Here is a 23,413-nt window from a genome sequence, read left to right as displayed (position 1 = left end):
ATCTGTTTCTCACCCCTTTTCAAAGGCTGTCCATCCTGGCGTTTTGAAAACAAGAACGGAGAACGCATAGACCTTCCCTCACGCATAGAAGTCAGCATGTTATTTTTCTAAGGATAAGTCAGGCAATATTACTAAGTTGCACTACTTCCTTGCTGTTCACATGATTATTTTTAGAAAATAACCAATGTTATAAAATATCATTATGAACACAAATCTCTAAGCTCATTGAAAGTTACAACGCATATTACTACAAAATGTTCACACTTATCTTGCCTTGCCATGTCACCAAGTTATTTTACGAAGTGCACTATACTTGGCGGAACAAAAATCGTTATTAGGATGCTTGTCAAAGTTTCCAACCGCAACAAAATTTACGAACTTTCTTTGTCTTGTTTTGATCATCATCATCAATATATTTATTGGACTTACAGCAATGCATATGGCTGTTTATGCCTATTATATATTTTATTTACATAAGATACAATTTACATAAAATCTACAAACAAATTTCAAATACACTCCTATCTATATCATCCTTAGAAATATACATTACCATGTTATATCATTTTGTCTAAAAAAATGCAAGTAAAATATATTCAATTCGCATGCAAGAAAGAAGCCAAATTTATGGGAAATGATTACTGGTGCAAAGAGTTAACCATAAAGGTGAAGCAATAAGTAAAAAAAGAAAGAGCATTGGGTTTAAAGTGAGACGTCATTTGCGGCAGCGTATCCCATACTACAAATTGGCCATTGTTTTATCTTACGTAATGAATCCTGTAACAACGCTGGATTTTCGTGTGGATTATTTTACTTCTATGAGTTTGCAATGCTTTCTGCATGCAGGTGGTTTTGTTTACCCAAGGTCTCAGGGTTTGTGATTTCAACTTTAGTTCATTCGGCAAACATACGGTGAGCTCTAAACCTCTAGTTACTGTTGCAAAGATATAACAATTTTGAAACACGTTCAATATTGATACACTGTATTGAACACTAGAGTTACATCATAAATTGGGTGTACAATGTTATATCACGTGGAATCGCGTTTGTATGATACTGATTGATTGTAGCCATGTTTTTGCACATGTTTAAATCCAATAGAAATCATTTAGGATAAACCAAGTTTTCAATTTTCGTAGGCTATAAGCGAGTTCTGCACATATTCAAACCAGTCCACCTGTTGTCATGCAATTAATCTGCATGACATAGTAGATAAGCGGAAAATCCAACCGTTTTTGCTCACAGAACACAATTTCGAAAAATAAAATGGGAAATTCCGCGTTGCCGCAGTCCACACAAACTCGTTGACACTTGATCTAAGGAGTGTACAGATAAAAACAATAAGGTATTTTTTTTTATTTTATCTTGACTATCTGCTACTTTTAGAACAAAGTATAGTGGTTATACAAACACGCCTGGGTCTACTTACGACGAAATAAAATACTTCTACCTGGAGATAAGAGTGGTAGTTTTGAAACCACACAAGATATTTCTCTGTTATCACGTTACACATTTTGTTCAACTTGTGTAGTAAACTCTTCGTACCTATTAATCGTCGTGGCAGTTCAGGTTCCAAAAGGTACGAAATGTTGTGTTCTTTTATGTAGGGTTGCCGTGTAACAACAAATATTGTGTTTTCGTGATTATTACAGTAGTGAGTGCTCCGGCTTTCGTACAAATACTTGGGAATTTTTCGAGTAACAGAAAGAGAATAGTTAATTTTTTAAATTAATAGTTATAACTCATTCCAAGAGTAGCGAAATTGTTACTTTTTACTTGTGACGTAACGTTTTCGAGCATAACGGTTTTGATGTGAATTTTCTCGCCTCTGTATTCTCGTAGTGCAATATGAGGTTTATTACAAGTTAATAAAATTAGTCCTAATTTTTAGATGGTTACACTAATAAAAAGTACAATCAACTTGCAGCATGTTCTGCGGCTTGTATCTTATCTAAAATAGTAAATGTTGCTTACCGTTACTTTTTAAAGTGCCGGCAACTGATTTACTTTGTGAACAAAGTAAATACAACTCGGTTACTTTCCATTGATTGATTGATTTTTGTTATTTAGCAACTTTTCTGCCACTTTTGGCCACGTTGCGACGATCAGCATGAGTGATGATATGCTGAAGGGACAAGCAAAGAACACCCATGCTCAGGCTAGGATTCAAACCCGAGACCCCTGTAGTCGTAGCACGCTGTGAAAGCCACTCCACCAGGAGGTCGGCTCAGTTACTTTCCAAACACTCTTTGGCACACAGTCTTTCGAATCTACTAATTGCCAGATACTGTACTACATTCACGCTTGTGTAAGTTGTTCTACCATTCTCTTCTTTGCTCAATCCCAAATTATTTATTACGTTACTAAACAAGATTGTAACCGACTCCTACAAGAGCTGTTTTTTAGAGTAAGATAAGAAATGTGCCAAGAAGACACTTTCTTAGATTATACATAAATTATCAAGTGCGTGCTTGCTTATCACTGAAGAAACACAAATCTTGTTATTAATAAAAATGCATCTGTAGTGGCCATAACATCTTTATTTACTCGACGTTTGTATGCACTACACATGTATCTTTCTCAAGTGACAGAAGATAACTCTTGCTTAATACTGTTGAGAGTTATAACATTGTTTCGGATTGCCTCTTACAAATGACTTAAGATTTCACAGTGTTCTTAGCTTATTAGAGAGCAAAATAGTTAATCACTGCACAAAAATTCCATATTATTATTATTTGGATGATGATTGTTGGTTCACAGACAATGTAAAGAGGCTTAGTTTTCAGAGTTTTAGATTTTTTCTGAAATTTCAGGTGAAGAAAAATGAGTCAAGGAAACATAGTAGTGGCTCAAAAACCTCGCAGTGTCGATGAAATTCCAGTTGTTTCTGCAGCGGAGTTCCTGCTGGAGTCTGTGAGGAAGCACGTGCCTAAGAGCAAGGACCGAGTGTGGGTGGTAAGTGACGACTTCTTGTACTCCCACGTGATGGAAGGCCCATATGTATTAGAACGTAGTTAGTCATTAGTCGAAAAGACTAGGTGCGAGCAATATTAACCAAATAGTTGCTCGACTGAACATGCTGGTGGATAAAGCAGGCTTGAAGTACGGTCTTGTTACCTAGTGCAGTTCGAAAGGGCCAATAAAACGAGCATTCCAGTCCGTAGCATGTAGGCCTTGACAATGCAGTCCTTGTACTTCACTCGTGTGATCTTTATTCACTTGTTTGAAATCATGGAAGTCGAAGGTCAGTTGTTTGTTGTAGTTCTTCTTCGACGTGTGGAAATGATGCAAACGTAAATATACTGTAAGAACTTTTTAAAATGTTATGTGATTTCTATGGTGAAAAACAAATGTTTATAGCGCAGGAAAAAACGCGTTCTTAGCTTTATCTACTGGCCGTATTAGACGCTGCAGTCGAAGTGTAATTCGAAACATTTTCTCATCCAGTCCAAGTCTTCGAGATTGAACTGTAGAGCCATGGCGGTAGAGAAGGGGAGAAAGCAAGTGGGTGGAACGAAGCAGTGCGCTCTGCTACAACGGTTGGCATCTGTAAACTTCTTTCCCCCTCCACGGCCCCACCTTTCCCTCTCGTCGAGCCTACTCGAGTCACAACTTGCGCAGAAGACTCGTTTTCGTTTTCTTGCTCTACAGATTCCTGGGACAGAGTATGGGGTTCAAATCGGGCGATTATGGTGACCGGACGGCCAATTCGTAGGTGTCATCAGCGTAGCGGGGGTGCTCCATCCTGCTCTAACTAGACGGATATCCAAGACCAATCAAATCCAGGTTAGGGATCATCTGGTTGACCAGTATAAAGACAGGTCTTCACCATAACGGTCTTCAAATTGAAGAGAACGAGATCAGAAATGTTCAAGGGGGAGGGAGACTTTCTCTCATGATTCCTTTCTCCCTCCATCGAATCTTTCCATTTCCCAATACGTAACAAATTGTAGTATGTTTCAATCACATGAAAATATAATCATTGTCTGCTCATTATTTAACTATTTCTCTTCCAGAAATAGAAGCGAATATGGGACAACAGATTAGCTAGAAGGCAGAGGTGCTCATTTTTATCAATCTCCCCCACCCTCACGATTCGACTGCACCTCCTCCCTAACTCTCATAAGTGGTACCTCAAGCATAGAAACCTGCGCAGACCCGCGACTCCTGTGCACCGTACTCCCGCGAGGAGGGGAGGGTGAGAGTGGACCATCCTTCCTTATGGCCCGAACTGAACGGAAGATGGGAAAGCTGCGCGGGGACTTTTCGACCGAGGTTCTTTTCCTTATACTTGCCCTTGCTCTCACCCTAATGATCCACCCCCGTCCTCACACTCACACTCACACACCCTCAGGAGTCTGTTCTTATGAAGGTCACCCTCGGATGGTGAACAGCTCTGCTACAATGTCTTGGTAATATTTGGAGCAAAGTCGCGCTAACGGTAGAGAAGGGAAGAAAACGAGAGGGCGGAGCAAAACAATGCGCGCTGCTGCAAATAGCTGGCAGCAGCCACGTTTTCTCCTCCATGCACTCATTTTTCCTCTCACGAGTCCATCGGTCAAACTCTCTCGAGTCACCACTTGCGCCGAGACTTGTTTCCCGTTCGCTTGCTCCACATTCCCGGGACAGAGTATAAAAAGTATCATCAGCATATCTTTAAGGCATTTCCTCTTTTCTAGGGAGATGTCGTGAAGGGGACCTCAGTCAAATTCGGCGAGGTGGAGCCACTGTCCAGGAAGATAGCCAGCGCCCTCATGAGACGAGGATTTGGCAAATCTGAGATCCTCTATTTCTCCACGTACGATATGGCAACGTTCTTCCTAGTTCAATTCTCATGCTGGAGGTGCAACGGTGCCACCAGAGGCTGCTACCAAACCGAGAGAATAGGTACGTAATATTTACATTACACTCAAAACTAGGATTAGTCCTAAACTTCATGCTGGCGAACAGCATTCTCGACTTTACTATTACTTGCTCATCAAAGATTAAAGATGTATCTAGAGCTACTGACGATTTCAAGCGTGACTTACTATCGATAAGAAAGGAACAAAGTTTGATTTGATTTTTGTTATTAAGCGTCACCTTTCTGCCACTTTTGGCTATTCGCGACAATGAGGACGAGTGTTGTTTGTTAAGTTGCTGATCTAAGTCCGCTTTAAGCACACATAGACTAATCGGGACTGGACCAATAGTTTAAAGTGGGATCCGGACCAGCCTCCAGTGCCATATACAACGCGACGACGTAATCGGGGAGGCCCACGAATGATGATTTTATGAAATTGATGATGGGTCACTCACAAACAACACCCGTGCCCAGTCCGGGATTGGAACCCGGATCTCCTGGCATCGTTGGACGCTGTGCTAACCACTCCGCCATGCAGAGCGACGGAAGGAACCATGTGATGGCATCTACAAATTGATTTATAATTCCTAATTCTAATGGGTGGCATCATAATTTCTTGTAACGGGGATCATTGGCAAAATTTAATAGTATATGATACGTAATAATGGAATTAAAATTATCATGATTATAAACTAATAAAAATATTAAACTATTATTTTATTGTCAAATTAATATTTAAAAATCCTTGGAAAGACTCTCCTACTCGATTCACCAAAGGAATGATCATTCACGGGTTTGACACCCAAACGTCAACGTCTCTTCCATCCTGGAATACATTGTTGCAAACTAACGAGGCTCTGGCGTCTGAACTTGCAGCCAGTATAATCCTCTGTGCGATGGCGGCGATTGGAGGGGCATGGGGGGCAATTGCCTTTACTTCTTGCCACTTTTGACCCCGCAATGTGGCCACTTAATGCTAAACCTTGTGTACCAAGAAACATTAACTGTCTTTGTTCCCAGTTTTGGCGCACATTCGCCGCTACTGCCTCTGTGTTGTATTCTGTCCATGTGTGTTTGTGATTGTCTCTTCATCCATTTCACCTTATCACCGTTCATCATCATCCTCGAGATTAGCAGAAAAGCGAGGTAAACTAAGTCAAATCAATCGAAGTGGAAATTCCTAGAGGCGGGATGCTTGGTCGAGTTTGTGAGTGTAGATGGGAATATGCTTGAATGATTCAATATGAAGTTGCTGACGTAAATTATCCTAGCTAAGGGGGAAGGGGGTGGGTGCTTTACACATATTTTATTAACTGATGGTAGCGTAGTCCCCCTTAGAGCATTGTGTTATCTTTTTTCTTCTACAATTCACACAGTTCATATATGCATAGTTAATCTACTTTAGGAATTGTAGATTTCCTGGCGACGTGATTCGGACAAGTGTTCTTGGGTTACCAGCCAGATTAAATCGACGCTAGCGTCCAACGTTTCGATTACATACATTACTCTCATGATCAATATCTTATCAGTTTTGGAATTTTGAAAAATTACGGAACCATTAATGTTTTGCATTAAGTTTAAGAGAAAACTATTAATGTTAATATATGACGATTCTAAACTGGTTCCCGCACAAATTTTTACTTTGATTATTCTGTTGGAACACCAATGAACGTTAGTGCTCATGTAAATTTTGAAATGAAAAACGGCAATTTCCAAACGGCGTTGAAGTGGCTGCCCCCATCCCCCAAAACACACACACCGCGACGCTAATGGTAAAGTTCAACTCCTGATTTGAGCGCCAGTTCGGTTTCTTTGACAGCTCGAGAGGAAGCCGATCGGACGCGTATCTGGTTTCGAGCCAGCACCAGTTTTTCTGAGAAGCACTGCCGTCAATTTTACGTGCAGTGTTTAGACATCCAACACGAACTGCGACGACGTCACACTCCCATGGTCTCCACATTGTACAAACAACACAATAACACAACCTAGTAAAGATAGCCCCAACCCCGCGCTATGAAATCTCTACAGAAACTGAATTGGCAACATCTCATTTATTCCATGTAGACTTGACAAGTACTGTCAGTGCTGCAACGGACGCTATTGGTGGGAAAGTGGACTTGACATATGGTTGCCAGAGGGAAACAGATCTTTCGGAACTTTCTTTTAAGTAAAGTGGCGTTCGAATCAGGACTTGAACTTTACGTGTTCTTCTTCCCTTTGCAGAGGAATTCGTTCGCCAAATGAGAGAGTCAGAGACTCGCTTCGTTCTGTGCGATCCCATGACTGCACCAGCACTGAAGGAGGCCATCGGCCAGTTAGACTGGGACGTCCAGCTATTCTCCATCGGCGAGGTTGACGGGGCGACCACGGTCGAGAAGCTCTTGGAAGACGACGGATCAGGTAAAGGGGCCAATATAACACAACCGTAACTACACAGCAGGGTGCGAAGATATACAATATATACATACTAGATTGTATCAAAAAGTAAGGTGAATTTTCGATTTATTGAAAAAGTGCATAGAAAGAAATATGAAACTAAAATTCGACATAGGAACTACTGCCTTCGTGGACATATCGTGTGAGGTGGGTCAGGGAAATGCCCATTCGATGGTGTTTTTGATCCTCACTTAAATTTTTGGGCACCCAGCGCGCACACACTTTCCTGAAGCCAAGTTGGTCATGGACGATACTCCTCACTGAACCATATGAGATGTTCAATGCATCAGTAATGTCATGCAACCTGACTCTTCTGTCTTCACGAATCATCGCATCCACGTCTCATACATTGCTGTCGGTGATGGACGTTGCTGGTCTGCCACTTCTGTCATCATCTGTCACACTACTCCTACCACTTGCAAATGAGTTACACCACACATACACTTGTATCTGCGACATAACACTCACTCCATAGACCTCCAACAATTCTCGATGAATTTCAGATGGTTTCTTTCCTTTGACCCAAAAAAACAAAAACGAATAACACTGCGCACCTCCTCCTTGGAGTAATGTTCAAGTCGTTGCACCATCTTTGAATTGCTCTAGGTACCAGACCGGTTGACGTAGAAAACTGTAATTGCCGTCAGACTTGCATCACCTTGGTATATGACACATACAAAAAATTTAATTAGCTACACAAAGAACTCTGGGTTTTGCAGACAAATTCACCTTACTTTTTGATACAACCTTGTATATACTGTAAGTCCACATGACTTTCTGCTTATAAAGTGCACACTGGATCCTGTCTTTTCCAACATGTGCTTAGATGCCCTAAACTTATCCAGTAGTTTGTTTACTTCAGCTTGAATGCAATACAGAGAGAATTTGAATTTCTCCACTCACTTTGTTCGTGTTCTGAAACTTTTCGTTTACTTGAACTAGCATATTTCTTCCAGCAAGTGATTATCAGTTTCTCATTCACTTATCTTGAACACATCTGAACACAAGTATGCACCTGATGATTTTTTTAACGATTGTCTGTAAAGTGACGAAGCCTTTCTGAATTATTCCCATCTGTATTATCTGCTACAGGATAGTATCATTGTTTCAGGTTAATCTCCAATGCACCCTTACTCAGTATCAGAAACGTGGAATTACGTGACAAGACTTTCTAACGTTGAAACTTGCTTGCATGATTCATCAGAATATTTACTATGTTTGTGAGAAGGAACTTAAGGAATTCCTGAAGACCCTTGGGAATATAATTGTTGTGATCTATTTCCATAATTGACTGGTACATAGGTACATTGCGTCAACTTTATCTTTCCTGTGCAATTATTGTGTAAAAATTGAATACAAGTCTTTCTTGAGTCCATTTTCTCAAGGCCACCGCAACGTCATTTCCTATACTATTGTACGTTATGCACAATTTCTTACTTTCGACTACAGGGAGTAAATTTGCCTTACAGTCGTCCATCACAACATTCACAATTTCACAACGCTTTGCAATTGGTTTAAATGGACGCTGGAAGGATCTGACTAATTTTCCTGCGTGGCTGAATACAGCATATGGAACTTTTTGTAAGGGTGAACACATAAGGATTTGAAATAAGTGCTCGATCTGAGCTCCAGAAGTTCAGTGTTTTGGGAACAGTTCTCTTGCCGTTTTTTCAGACGCAAATAGGAAAAAAACACTTCATGCTCAATGCTGCACCTATCCAGTATGTTAGCCTTCAGAAAGCCCTTTCATTAGGCACAAGGCACAATCACAATACTATGCAGTCACATATGAAAAAAAACTAGGCAAGGCGAGCAATAAAATTAAGTTTCAAAGCCTTGCTATGAAAACTACTCAATATATCTAAGACGACATGTAACACTAGTTTACATGAATACAATTGAAACGGCTAATAGCTCTATTAGCAGTTACAACTCGAAATTTTCATTGTTGTTCATGTCTTTCGATAAGACTTTATTCATGCAATTCCACTAAAATGTCCTATATTTAAATAATCAAAGTTTCACTAATTTACTAATATGTTGCTCTAAATGTCTTACGACAATCAAAAAATCTAAATATTTTAAACACGGTCTTATTCTAAATACATGTACATTCAATTTCTTGAAATGTGGGTACGTACTTTGACATGATTATTGGTATGGGAAAATAATATCCTTTGCTATAGAAAGTAACACAGAATTACAGTCTTCTTAAACATAAAAAAAGTTAATTTCCTACAGCATTTTAAAATTAATTTTCTATTGAATACAAAGTACTGAACTTTGTAAATTCTTATTGTTGAATTCGTAACAAATGCAGACACCTTTGACAAAACATAGAACAAATTTGTAACGTTATTACTCTTTATTATTTTATATTATTTCTGAAAAATGATATTGCTTGGAAAAACAATTTTGCAATTGGTCAAGAGAAGAATTACTAAGAATATTTATTATTTACAATATTAAGTTATGAATTCAAATATAATAAGAAATAGTTCTTCACACAAATGTAAAGACAAACAGTGAACGGATGCGGGTGTAATTTAGTTTCGTATGTGAACATTTCGTCGCTTAAGAGCGTGGCTAGAAACATGGAAATGGCAATGAACAAATTAGCCATAACAACAGACTTTCTCAGTCGAAAGAGGAATGATGGTAGTTAAAAATATTTTTTTAAAAAATGAGAACAATCTATTTGGGGGTGCTTTGAGCTGTTCAAACTTGCAATTTGAACGGAGCGTTCAAATTGGACTAAGTTTCAGCTATTGATTATCGTAATATTCTACTGTCTTTCGTCTTTACGACGAGCTCAAGAATGCTTCTGTACGTTCATTCATTCCCGAGATATACGCAACCCTCATATAATACGTAATAATCACATTTCAGCAAAATCCTTTCACAGATGTCGGTTTTGGAGCAAAGCTGTGTACCACATACAGTGATGTGCGTCTACGCGTAAACAATGATAGTCTACATTCTACACGTAGACTATTTTATACACGTAGATTACGTAATCTATGTAAACAACATGGCGAAAGGTGAAACCTAGCAAAGGGCGCCGTGGAAGTAAAACATAATTATACTGCGAATCAGTTGCTGATGTGTGAGGAGAACTTTTCATATGCTTCCTTCCAAATTCGAACAATTTCTCACCTAGGAAGAAACCTAATATAGGAAATATTCTAGTGTTTTATGGGAAAAAGCCCACTCTTGCCACACGACTGCCATCTGTTGTTGTTTTTTGCATACTATTTATCTTCTTCCATAGTTGATAATAGAAGAGAAGAGAAATTTTGTTATAAATAGGATTATTTTCATTTCGTTAGGAACCAATACAGTTTAAAATGTCACTTTCCTTTCATGAAACCCATGAATATTAATTTTAATACACTTTAGATTGTCTACGTAAACTACAACCCAATGTAATCTACGCGTAGATTACGTGTAACGCATGTAGACATAAACTTATAGTCTACGGCACATCACTGACCATATATCAACACTACTAAAATTTTGTGTAAAAACGGCTGTTCTACCAAGGAAATTACTGTCAAATTTGTGTATCTGTTGCATATATTTTATTGTTGTTGTTGCTTTCAGCATTTCCGGATGTTATAGATGTCAATCCCAAAGAAGATGTAATTCTAATTACCAACACAAGCGGCAGCACTGGACGTCCTAAAGCCACTATGCTCACTCACTTTAATTTGGTTGCCACACTTGCTATGTAAGTACAATTTTCAATTTTCTCAATATTTTTTATTCAAAATAATGCATTTCTTCTTTCCGAAAAAATAATACATTTCTTCTCTTCCATTTAGCGCTTTTCTGGATTCAATTGCCTTTCTTTCATTTGCAAAACTTAATGTTTTCTTCTACTTGCATCTTTACAAGTAGTGGTCGAAGAGGAAATTCCTAGCTGGGAGGATTGGTTGGTCGAATTTTGGGACGAATGGGAAGTTTCTTGCGTGGATCAATATGGAGAGACTGCAGTTCGCGGGCGGATGGTTACGTTAGCAGTGAGGAAGAGGTGATATATGAAAAAAATCTTAGCTGGGAGGGGATATCATCCTCCCATGTCACTTCACTTCGAGCACAGTTTACAAGTATGAACGGTGTTTTAAGCTTGGGGCGCGTTCTGAAAGTCGCACGAGTTTAACTCGTTAAACGAGCCATGGCCACTGGCCGTTTCACAAGTCCTGTGGTGAAGTTCGTTATATCGTTCCTTAAGTTGATTTTCGTGCGATGCGTGAAGTTCGTTCTCGCACGGAACGGAAGGTTGGTTTGTTAAGTGAAAATCGTCTCTTGCAGACAATGGTAGCTTCAAACTGCACTACTTCGGAAAATACAACTTAATTGGAACAGAGAGAGAGATATGAAGCAAGGTGCACAAAATGAGTATGCCTCAGTTGTTCTTAAAATGTTATTAAAAGTAGTAACAGTGTCCGCAGTAGAGGTTATTTCTGCCAGATGGACATGCCTTCCGCTGGACGCCACGTTGAAACTTTCTATAACAGGGTGGCCACTCTAGGACCATGATAAAATTCAAGTATAATTCCCGGTTTTCAAGGTGAACTTTCCAAAAATTCAAGGGTACAAGCAGATGCGTTCTCTACTTCAACATTACATATTACCGCCTCTCACTCCCCCCCCCCCCCCCCAAGCACATATATATTAACAATACAAAAAGTCTGGGCTATTCCAATGTATCCAAAAATTCTAATTCAATTCAACGGTATACATGTATATTTAATGTAAGGTGCAGGGTTTACATTTGCCATTTCACATATTCAGACTTGAAATACACACACAAATGTTACGGGGTACAGTAATTTACGAAAAATTGTTAATTGCATAAGAATTTCAAATTTACCTAATCAATTTCATGATATTCTATCTTGCAATAATTTTCCATATGTCCAGAGACGCAGCCACGAATTTTTGTTTGGGGAAGGGGGCAAGTACCAGGATAAATTCTCCTCTGGGCTCCTGAAGGTGCCCTTGGCCGTCAATGTTTGCCCACCCTTGACCCCTTGTGGTTGCGCCACTGCGTATGTCAGGTACATTGTTCTGCAAAGGACACTAACAAAGCAAACTGATTGAGAAAATTCTGTTTTATTTTCTACGCAGCTTTTTTTTTTTCATTTCCTTCCTTTCCGCGGTGGCTCAGTCGGTAACGCGTCTGACTACCATGCTCAAGGTCCCGGGTTCGATCCCCGGCCGGTTCAAATCCGGGAACTTTTCTAACGGTGGAAGCGGCCCCGGCGCCCACCCAGCGTCGAATAACATGGGTACCTGGGGGAAACCCTGGGGGGTAAAGGCGGTCAGGGGCGTGATGCTGATCACATCACCCCCACTCACGACCGGATCAAGAAAGTGTGGGGCGTTACCCCCACACCCCCCTATACGCCATCATGGCGTGGTGCTATGCACAGGGGAGCACTTTACCTTTACCTTTTTTTCCTCGACAAAAATAAAAGCTAAACTGCGAAAAACTTGCCTCAGGGCTTTAATAAACATGTAATATATTCAATGAGATTTGGATTAATAAAAGTTGCAATTTTTCACGTCTACGGGGAAAAATCCAAGCACAATTCACGCATAATTCCCGGAGCGATTAATTCACGCGTAATTCCCGGAATTCAAGGAATTCCTGGAGAGTAGCCACCCTGTATAAACAAGACTGCGCCTGCTCCAGGCTGCTTCGTTCAATTCCCAAAAAACTATGAAACCAAGGAAAAAAACAAGTGAAAGTTCGGCCATTTCATTGTAGCTTGTGTATTACCCAGATGTTCCTCTGTGTTTTTGTCAATTACCGTTTGTTCACTATGTATGAGCAACAGGAGACTGTTCAGAAACTATACCTAATGTTATCTCAAGTTACTGTCGAACCGCTCAAATACCTATAAGATGACAACGAAATTGCAGTCACTTTTATGCAATTGCAAAGCAGTGGCACAAGAAACATTTACATGTCTAACCGGTAAAACTAACTAAAAATCGGCACAATTTGTTTTAAGTACCCAACATAGGAAGGACAAAATCTATATTCTTACCTCGATCAAACTGGGGTCCTTTACTTAGAAGACGGATGCAATTGGTTATATGGTCAGCGGCCATAACTCTTGTTCTGAAAGTAAATAAAAATAAGAGTTTTTATTTCTTGATTTAAAAAAGTCTGCTTAGGCTTCGAAAATAATGTGATACTATGTGTTACGCTTTCATTGTAAACTTGTCTATACTCTGTCCCGGAAATCTCTGGAGCTAACGAACGAAAACAAGTCTATTTGCAAGACTCGAGAAGGCTCGACCAATGAGCACTTGAGAGAAAACGGGATTGCGTGAAGGGAGGAAGCGACTGCAGTTATCATGCTTTGAAGTAGCGTATGCAGCTTCGTTCAGGCCACTCGCTTCACTTACGTGCGGCTTTGCTCCTGATAGATTATATAGCTTTAAATGTCTTCATTTCTTGCAAGTAAGAATAATGATAAGTAATCTTCTCCTGCTTTGCAGAAGAAACGATATCACAATGGTCGACTTGCTGAGTGTAGCGAACAACTTTGCAGTAGCAGCTAACGTAGGAACAACGATAGCGCTACACAGAGCTATATCAACCTACAGCGTTCTGCAGTCTAACAAAGATGCGTATTTCGAAGCCGTTGACAAAATTAAGGTAAGTAGGCTGTTACTTTATGCAAAAATTGTATTTTGTTCGGAATTTATTTATTTGTAGTGCTCAACAGGCCGAGCACAATTATAGTGCTCTAATTACATAATATAATTACAATAGATTCACTGCAATATTTCCGCATTTGTTTTTTAAGCTTGTCTAAACCCACATTATCACACACACACACTAAACTCTAAAAATATTAAATGTGGTTTTTATTCTTACCACTGAATTATTATTATTATTATTATTATTATTTATTTATATATATATATATATATATATATATATATATATATATATATATATATATATATATATATATATATATATATATATATATATATATATATATATATATAAAGCTTTGAATGGCGCCCAAGGTCCGAGAGAAGGTGATTACTTCCTTAAGCATGATGCCAGAGGATGAATAGAATTGTATATTAGTAATTTCAGTAACCATTTTGCCTCTCAAAATTTCGCGACGATGAAGGAGAATCAAGATTCAACCATAGGGAAGTATGACTCAGTATGATCCGAGTGTTATCTAAAATAATGGATGAAGTTTTCGCCGGAATAATAAGTGCGCACAGAATATACTTTCGCAATACCTATACAAGTGAACAGTGGCGTAGCAAGGGGTGGGCGACCTCCCGGGGCGTAAACGTTATAATACGTCAAATCAGGGGCGTAATATACAGGGGGCGGACTCTAAGCCTAAGGGGGGCCCGGAAAAAGTAAAAATCATTGTAATATTTCTCATGTGAAACATTTAAGCAAAAATTCACAATAACTTGCGTGGACATTTTTACCCATTTATTCTTTTCTCGAATAAAAAGCCATTTGTCTTGTCCTTTCTTCTTTCTCTCGACCTTGCACTCCGGATTTTAATATGTTAACAATAAAGCACCTCCAACTGCCGCGAAGCAAGTGCGATGCATTTAAACGCTTGAGTTGCTTGCAACTTAAGGCGGGAATGGTTAATATCAGCAGTTCTTCCTTCCTTCCTACAGCTTCAGATTTCAGCTCCCGGAAAACAAAAGAAGACATTTTAGGGTGAGTGAAATTATTAAATATCATTTTCTTCAGTAATTATTATTTAAATATGATAATTTTCTGACGTATCCCTACAGATTTTGAATCGATTCACATTGAGATTTCAAATTTAAAAACGGATGGGGCATCACATTCCAATCTCGCCCAGGGCTTCGCGATATGTTGCTACGCCACTGCAAGTGAATTACTTCTCCAACTGGTTAACTGCAGAAACATCAATCACCTTTAAATAGTAATATTGGTTCATCTCTTTCGCAGCCTTTCTGCCTGGCTATGTACCCATACTTCGCGGCTTGGTTCGTCAGGACCCTCGACTTCCAGAAGACGGACCTGAGTTTCGTGAAAGCTGTCGCATTCGGTGGTTCCGTGTTGGACGCTGCCACAGTGAAGCTTGTTCAATCCAAACTTCCCAGGGTGATCATCATACAGGTGAGGAAAGTGATAACTTCTCCCTTAATGTGATTCTGATCCCAAATTTGGATTGGTTTTTTTGTTATGAAAAAAGTGAGGGAAGATATTCAGCTAATTATCGGGGCGGAGACGATACCACTTTTAACAGTTAACGATACCGATACCGATGCATGAAAATTGTAATAATTAAAAGTTTGGTTCGTTTGGTGTTTTAAGTTCACTTTATGCACAGTAAGGCTAATCGCAACTGAACCTACAGTGGGACCCGAACCACTATGTGCCTCCACCGGGTACCGAACCCGGGAAATAATTAAAAGTTGTTCAAAATATACATTAATATTAGTGTAGGCTATAAGTATTCCACTCTAATTATGAATTTACCAGGATTTTTATTTAAAATATTTGAGAATTTCATCAGAATATTAAATTACATGATATGTTTTATTACAAAAATTACCTTTTTTCACACAAACTGAAAATAAACTTCGCATTTTGCATAATTTCAAGTATAATTAGACTCCGCGAAAGATTCATTTTTGCGGAGTCCGAGAAATACCAAAATATCTACAGGTATTATTGTCACTGGTATCGGCCGATACCGATACATCGGCTCAGCCTTAATAATTATGTATCTATTATCGTAATTTATTTTGATTACATTGAAATTAAAAGATGGCTGTCCTTTGCGCCAATACGTGGACACAGTCTCCAACTAAAGATAATTTGAGTCATCAAAGAAAAAGAAAAAGAAAAAAAACAAGATCTAAACCCAAAATTGCCAAGCGTTTGATCAATGCTACCGAACCAGACTGGTGAAAAAGAACTCAATCTCTCTCCTACAATGCAGCTAAAAGCCACTTTCAAGGAGCTAGGTTTCCGACAACCAACAATCTGTCTACGTTCTGCTTGTAAGTTTAGAAAAATCTTTGCACGTGAGCAGAGATCTTATCCCACATATCTTGCATGACACTTGTGCCATCCTTCGAAATATTCTCAAAATGCCCATGTTTTGTTTAGACTCAAATCCAGAAAGTTCAGAAGCGATCCTATCATGCTACTAAAGTAGGTATTACACGTTTCCTAAAGGGACAGGTCTGGTTCCAAAGAATCTTAAAATAATACTATTAGTTCCGTTATTTTTTTAATACACACTCGTATAAGGGATTTTGAAGTTTCATCCTTTAAGTAAAGATTTAAAGGACAACTATTGCTTCTATAATTTTAATTACAGTGTTGTCGTACATTACAACTAAATTTTAGTATGGATATACATAGAAGGTATTAAACGTATTGTTTCCACACATAGCTATTCGTGGTTTAGGGATTAGTCTTATTTCTGATTCACATATATTACATTTTTTTTCAAGATGTAAGGTAACATCTTGTCAAATGGAGTTCAACACTGTCACGGAGTTATACATCGGAATGTTCTTGTTTCAGAACTATGGGATGTCTGAGAGCTTTGCAATATCGGACTCCTCTTTATTCGACAACAGAAACCCTATAAAAAGTTTACCGAAGATACCAGAGGTCGGGGACAGTGTTAGTGGTGACAGTCAAGAAGGTAGGAATTGGCATCAATGTTCACGTTAACATATTTCTGAATATATCTTATATTTAATTACCTTAATTCAACTTAAAGTGTTTCGCAGCTTTAAATAAGCAGATTTAAACATCTAACTTGCTACAAGAAAATCAATGTTAAAATAAAGACGGAAAATGTCAAGATAGTAAAATGCTACGAACATGGCAGATTCGAAGCCTAAAAATTTCCTAACTGGAAATTTCGAAAGTTGGAAAGATTTGGAAGGTTCGAATCTAAAAAGAGTGCAAATAAGTAATCTCATAAATGTATGTAGTAAAGAATATTTTCAATTTTAATATATGCAATCATTCGGAATCAAGCATATTGCAAATCAGATTCTAGAGTTCACTCCAACTGTTCCAATGGATGTGCTTCCAAATAAACAAAAGGCGCAAGTAAAATAAGTTCTTTAAAAATTAAAGTTGTTTGTGATATATTGAATCGCTGCTGTGTAAACGTTCAAACTTATAATTAGTAACGCATATCTGCCACACTGTATAATCAGTAGCGTGCTCAGGATTTTTGAAATGGAGGAGTTATGTATACTTGTTCTTGGTAGCTAGCCCTCATTTTGCCATATTTTCCTACATTTGACGTTCTTTTTTAGGAATACTGGGCGAAAGAGGGGATTATAACCCCCATCAACCCTTGGGCACGCTACTGCGTATAATAATAGCAATATGTCTATGTAAGGTGTGAATTAGTACAACTTTAGCAAACAATATTATTTCTCATATTTTTTTTCATTTTAGTTCACGAATACCTTCACTCTGGAAAGTTAACCCCATTTGTACAAGCCAAGGTATGTTATCACTATTATCTATGGTTTCATAAATTTACACACTTATATTTCCTACCTAATCAAAGCATAACAGTGATATTTTTATATAAATTTCCTTATTGATTATATTTTATACCATAATATTACTGGTTAATATAATTACGATTTCATAACTTTGATACATTAGTATCATTTGAACGTAAAAGTAGTTTACGAAGTCTACGTAGCACACTTGGCATATACAGTGTTTTTCACCGTCAAGTCGTCCGTGGAGCGGTGGCTAGAGCGCAGGGCAATTGGGGCGCATCTCCTGGCATTTACACTTACAGCTATACGCTGACCATGGCACTGGACGCGTCAGTGCTTCAGTATTCAGATAACTGGTGTCCAGTTTGTACGTGTTTGTGAAGTGTTAAGTTTGTAAGAAGGGTTTTAGATTGTTTTGTTTTAGTTTACGTATTACTGGTGCTTTTCTACAGTGCAATTTAAAACGACGAATTTTTATGTATGAATTCTTGTAGGGAAGTTAGAAGGCATTTTGCAGTAGAATTGTAAGATGTTCGTTTAGGGAAACAGCGTCTGGTCTTGAGAAAAACCGAAGGGTGAAACGGTGTGTGTTTACAGGGAAGAAACTAGACAACGTTGGAGCACGATTGGAACATACGTACACCTCAGAAAACCCTCTGGCTCCTTGCACAAGAACCAGGCATTTTCAGTGCGTCTGCGTGGCAGCTTTTAAACCTGAAGCCATACATTAGAAGAATTGAAAGAAAACATCAGAAGAGAAATTGAAGCAATTTCGGAAAAAGAACTGATACGTGTTAGTAAAAATTTTCATATAAATGTGTGGAAGGAGGAGGACAACATTTCCGACACCTCTTGTATCAAGGTACGTGCTCATTTTAATTGTAACTGTCAATGTAATTGTACGAGCTTATTACATTATATAGCTTGCGGCTCCAGTTACGCAGATGTTTCATCAGTTTGCCGGAAGATGGGCTCCTCACTGCTCGGCGCGCTAGCCGACGCTCCACGGGCGACTTCACCGTGAAAAGCACTGTATATATTTTGTAGAATTAGATCTACTTCATCTGATTTAATATTTAAATTAATATGTGGATGGATCTGTATTTAGAAAAGTATTACAATAAAAAGGAACTAATATGTCTATGAATGACTGGCCTTTGGACTGATACAAGTTCCATGCAATGGGATTATATTCAACACAATTTATTGCGCCACATTTCGGCCAAACAGAAAACATGCCGGGTAAGCATTGTGCGTATGTTTTTTGCCGAAGTGATTCAAGGTGTGATTACCGTGATAATATGAGGAATGTGCACTTTTCCCTTTCCCGAAGCCCTACACAGTGAAAAGTGTGTAAAGTGGTGAAATGGAAACTTTCTCGCTGTAAGAAGGTTTCTCATACGCTTGTCTTAACACAAGTGAATATGTTTGCCCAGAGAACACTGCATAATGACGTCAAAATGAATATCATCCGTTCCTTTTGCAGATTGCCGACGTTGCAACAGGCGAAGCCCTCGGAAGAAACAGAAGAGGTGAAATCCACGTAAAAGCGCCTGCTACGATGAAGGGCTACCTTAAAGAACCAGAGGTGAGTGAATGGTTGAACAAATCGTATTATTTATAACAACATACGTGTATCCAAATGCATTTCAGGTTTCAATTCCCAATGCAATCAAATCATCTTTACCGATGCAGAATAACCAATGCTGTAGTACCAAGAAATTTCACAGGGTACACGCTAAGTTTCGCGAAAGCTTAAATGGAGACACTGTTTCAATTAACTTTGGATTATGTTTCCACTAAATATTTGGATGAAGTCAATCAACTTCTACTAAAAATATTATTCATGCTAGAATACTGACGACGATGTCGGCATTTTTATAATAATAAAAAATGTGAACGCGTATTTTAATGATTGCATTCAAGCATAAAGGCTACAGTACAGAATATATGTATACCGCCGTATGCCATCGACTTCAGCCACGAGAATAACTCTTTAGAGCGTAGAGAGATTATTTAACATAACCTGTAATTAAAGTTGAAATGACTTTTAATAAAAATGTATTTTGTTACTAACAGTTGACGTCCAAGGTCATAGACTCTGAGGGCTGGCTTCATACAGGCGATATAGGTTTCTTTGACGACGAGGACCATCTCTATATCTTGGACAGAAAGACTTCAGTTTTCAAATACTTCATGCATTTTGTAAGTATCACTATTATTCTCTATATCACAGATCAGCTCTTTTAAATTTCTGTACGGTGTACAAAAGCAGGAAATGTATACTGTAACTGTACAACCTTATGACTGGGGAGGGGGAGTTGAATGGGTCAGTCGACGGTCCTAGAAAAGGGCATTGTTCACTTCAAGTTACATAAAATCAGAAAGCTTTTACTTTTGTTGTTGATTACAGAATTAAAGTTCAGCAAGTTTTTCATTCGGACAGAAAAATGAAGTGAAAAATTGAGTGTAAAATACAGGAATGTATTTATTTTAGATATCTCCTGCAGAATTAGAAGGCATTCTCCAGGAGCATCCTGCAGTGTATGTTGCAGGCGTCGTAGGAATCCCTCACCCAGAGTCCACAAATCAAGCCAGAGCTTATGTAGTGAAGCGACCAGGACACAATGTGACAGAGGAGGAGCTGAAGAATTTTGTTGCAGGTACGGTCATAGTGGCATTCTCAGCCAGGTAGCGATTTCTTTATTTTAAAAACTAAGTTTAAAATACATACGCACACGCAAGGTTAGAAAAATACAGGGCGCCTGAAGATTTTCAACTGGCTACTGTTTTTAAATTCAGTTATATATATATAATTTTTTATATATATAATATTTCAAGTTCGATTACAAAAATGTCCATTACTTTTTTAAAATAATGTGTACAGTATGTATTTTTTTTCTGTTTGTGTGTTTCTGTATCACGTTTATAATTAAATTAGACTGACTAATAAACATGCCATTATACTTTTTTGCACTGTTGCCAGCCGAATTTTAAAATTTGCAGCAATATCTTAGAGACGGCCACATATTAGAATATATTGCATAGTTTTTCATGCTGTTATCAGTTGAGCCACTTCCGTCCAATAATTAATTATTTTTAATCCAATCTCGTACTAATAAATAAATTAAATGTTTTAAAGTCACATTCAGTAGCTTATCTTACTTAGATTCACGTTTTTCTTCTTCCGTATTCAAAATTTGGCCCTTCCAAATACATCAGCTGTAGAAAGCTGTCCTGCTTCGAAAATTTACAGTGCAAAATATCACACAATCTCATTGTATTTATTTCATTATAGGTATTTATTTGTGGTATGAATGCGAGTATGGCTAATGAAATATATACCAATCATTTTACTCAAACTTTAATACGTCGTTCCAGAGAGAACTGCTGACTACAAGCACCTGAGAGGGGGAGTTATATTTGTGGATACCTTGACCGATAACCAAGGAGGGAAACTGGACAGAGTGAAACTACGAAAAATGGCGCTTGGACAACTCTAACGAAAGTTTCTGTTATTGGCTATTTATATGTATTACAATGTAAACTCTTCTACAAAAAACATACAATGTAAAGATTAAACTGAAACTAATGCTTCTGCATAAATTACATTTTCAGGCCAGTACACGAGATTTTTCAATGTACGTATTTTTGTACTCCTTTGTCTTTAAGCATCTCACGAGGGTAAAGATGAATGAATTCATGAAATTGATGTAGGAATGCTCATACCAGGGCTGGAATTTTAATAGTGGAAATCCATGGGTAGAATAACAGTAAAACACAAAAGATTTATTATACTTACACTATATCGCGGGAATCTCTGGAGCAAGTGAACGAAGACAAGCTCTACGCAAGTAGTGACTCGAGAAGTCTCGATAAACGCGTGAGAAGAGAATGCATGGAGGGGAAAACGCGGCTGCAGCTACCAGCCATTTGCAACAGCGCGCACCCACCGTTAAATCACGTTAAAATCAAGCGATTGCCGTCCTGAAACGTCTAAAACTACGAGAACGTGCTGAAAAGTGATGTTTCCCATTTTTTATTGGAAAACTGTTAATTTATTTGAATAAAAAAATGCAGGTAACTTTCTAGAACTATATTGTCCATACAGAGGCGACGCGTCCGGTCATCGGGACATGCGGCGATGACCAAGCAAAATATTAAACATTTTAGAGAAGAACTAAAAATAAAAGAAGAAGTCGGGATATTCGCATATTTATGCGAAATAAGCCAAGCGACAGCATGCAACAGCTCGAAATACGCAAGAGATTCGCTAAAGTCTAGCGCATCGAAATGAGAGCCCGGTACTACCCCACGCACCGAACCCTCCCGCCAAGTTTCCTATTGAAGGCAATGGTGCTGGACGGCCCAGCTCATCGCAGGATGGTGCGAATCTCTCTGGTCTCTTCCGGTGCCGAGAACAGTCGAACGCTTCCGTACAGGAAGACCCTACGACATGGTCCAACAACCTCTACTTCCCCCTCACTCTTGAAGGTCTGGGTCATAACAGGCCTTTTTTCAGCCCCCATCTCCATATTTACAGTTACACGGCAGGGTTCTCTTGAGTCATCAAGATCTTCAGAGTGCCCAGTGGCATGCTCTAGGAGGGGATTGTGGGGGTCATAATCCCTGCTTAGGCTCAATATAAAAATAAGATCGCCAAAGGTGGAAAAATATGGCAAAATGAGGAATGATTACTAACAAAAAAGTACACGTAATCCTCCCTTTTGAAAATCCTGGGCACGCCACTGCGAATGTCTGCTATTTCCACTTGTTAAAAGGAAAAGCATATATTGAACGATAATTTAATAATTCTCATCGTATGGGATACAATGATGCAATTTGTAGTCGTAAGATCTGTGGTATGAGCTTTTACATTGAATTGGCAGTGACCTTGGCGTTTATTACAGAGAAATATTGTCAGACACCCCCCCCCCCCCCCGTTGATTTGTTTTGTTTGATTTGATGTTTTAAGTCAACTTTATGCACAGAAAGGTTAATCGGGACTTTACCTACAGTTTAAAATGGGAACCACTATGTGCCTCCAACGGGTATCGAACCGGGACCCCTTGATTACAAGGCAACGACGCTACCACTGCCCCCCCCCCTTGAAAGATCGACCCTGATGTTTGGCAAATCTTGCGATGACTACGTGAAGATGTCACGCTTCGCCACTGCATGTCTACATAAATACTATTCCACAAAATCGCTCTGGCGATCAACACACTTCTGCCAACGAGAAACCATTTCTTAATGCCGTCACTCTACAATTGTTGATCTTGAGGAAGAAGCCACTGCCTCATTTCTGTTTGCACTGCATCATCAGAATCAAAGTGAATTTCTCTCAAGTGCCTTACGTTTTGGAACGCATGACCTTCAAGTTCGTAGTGCTGAAGCAACTGTAAAGGTGCGTATACACGTGCGAACCGAACCGTTCGCGAACCGCTTGTGAACCTCTTGTTCTCATTATTGGGACGTGGTTTTCAGCGCCGGGCGAACTGCTTGTGAACCTCTCGTGGCGATCCATCTTCTGTCGGTTTTCTGACGAACACAAAGGCATTCGCAGTTCACACTGGGACGGCGTCGTGCGTAGTTCGTTGC

At 38.9% G+C, this 23,413-nt stretch overlaps 1 protein-coding gene across 3 annotated transcripts; it reads left to right on the top strand.

Moving 5' to 3' along the window:
- The first annotated feature begins 876 nt into the window (after positions 1-876).
- On the top strand, positions 877-21,429 carry LOC145986501 (luciferin 4-monooxygenase-like). Of its 3 annotated transcripts, none has more exons than XM_083120710.1 (13): positions 877-912; positions 2,814-2,955; positions 4,680-4,887; positions 7,067-7,243; positions 10,883-11,009; positions 13,796-13,955; positions 15,267-15,437; positions 16,860-16,983; positions 17,757-17,806; positions 19,299-19,400; positions 19,892-20,017; positions 20,310-20,475; positions 21,194-21,429. In XM_083120710.1, exons 2-13 carry the CDS (start codon positions 2,824-2,826, stop codon positions 21,313-21,315), a joined length of 1,665 nt encoding a protein of 554 aa, XP_082976836.1. In that variant the 5' UTR covers positions 877-912; positions 2,814-2,823; the 3' UTR covers positions 21,316-21,429. The 3 variants fall into 3 exon arrangements, with proteins under 3 accessions (XP_082976836.1, XP_082976924.1, XP_082976750.1); XM_083120798.1 differs by lacking the exon at positions 877-912 and adding an exon at positions 1,277-1,345; XM_083120624.1 differs by lacking the exon at positions 877-912 and adding an exon at positions 1,466-1,579.
- Positions 21,430-23,413: the final 1,984 nt, after the last annotated feature.

This window comes from Lepisma saccharinum, chromosome 1, assembly GCF_977018435.1.
Source record: "Lepisma saccharinum chromosome 1, izLepSacc3.1, whole genome shotgun sequence".
NCBI classification, from domain to species: domain Eukaryota; kingdom Metazoa; phylum Arthropoda; class Insecta; order Zygentoma; family Lepismatidae; genus Lepisma; species Lepisma saccharinum.
The sequence above is the reverse complement of the archived record's forward strand: the minus strand, read 5'-3'. Positions and strand labels throughout refer to the sequence as shown.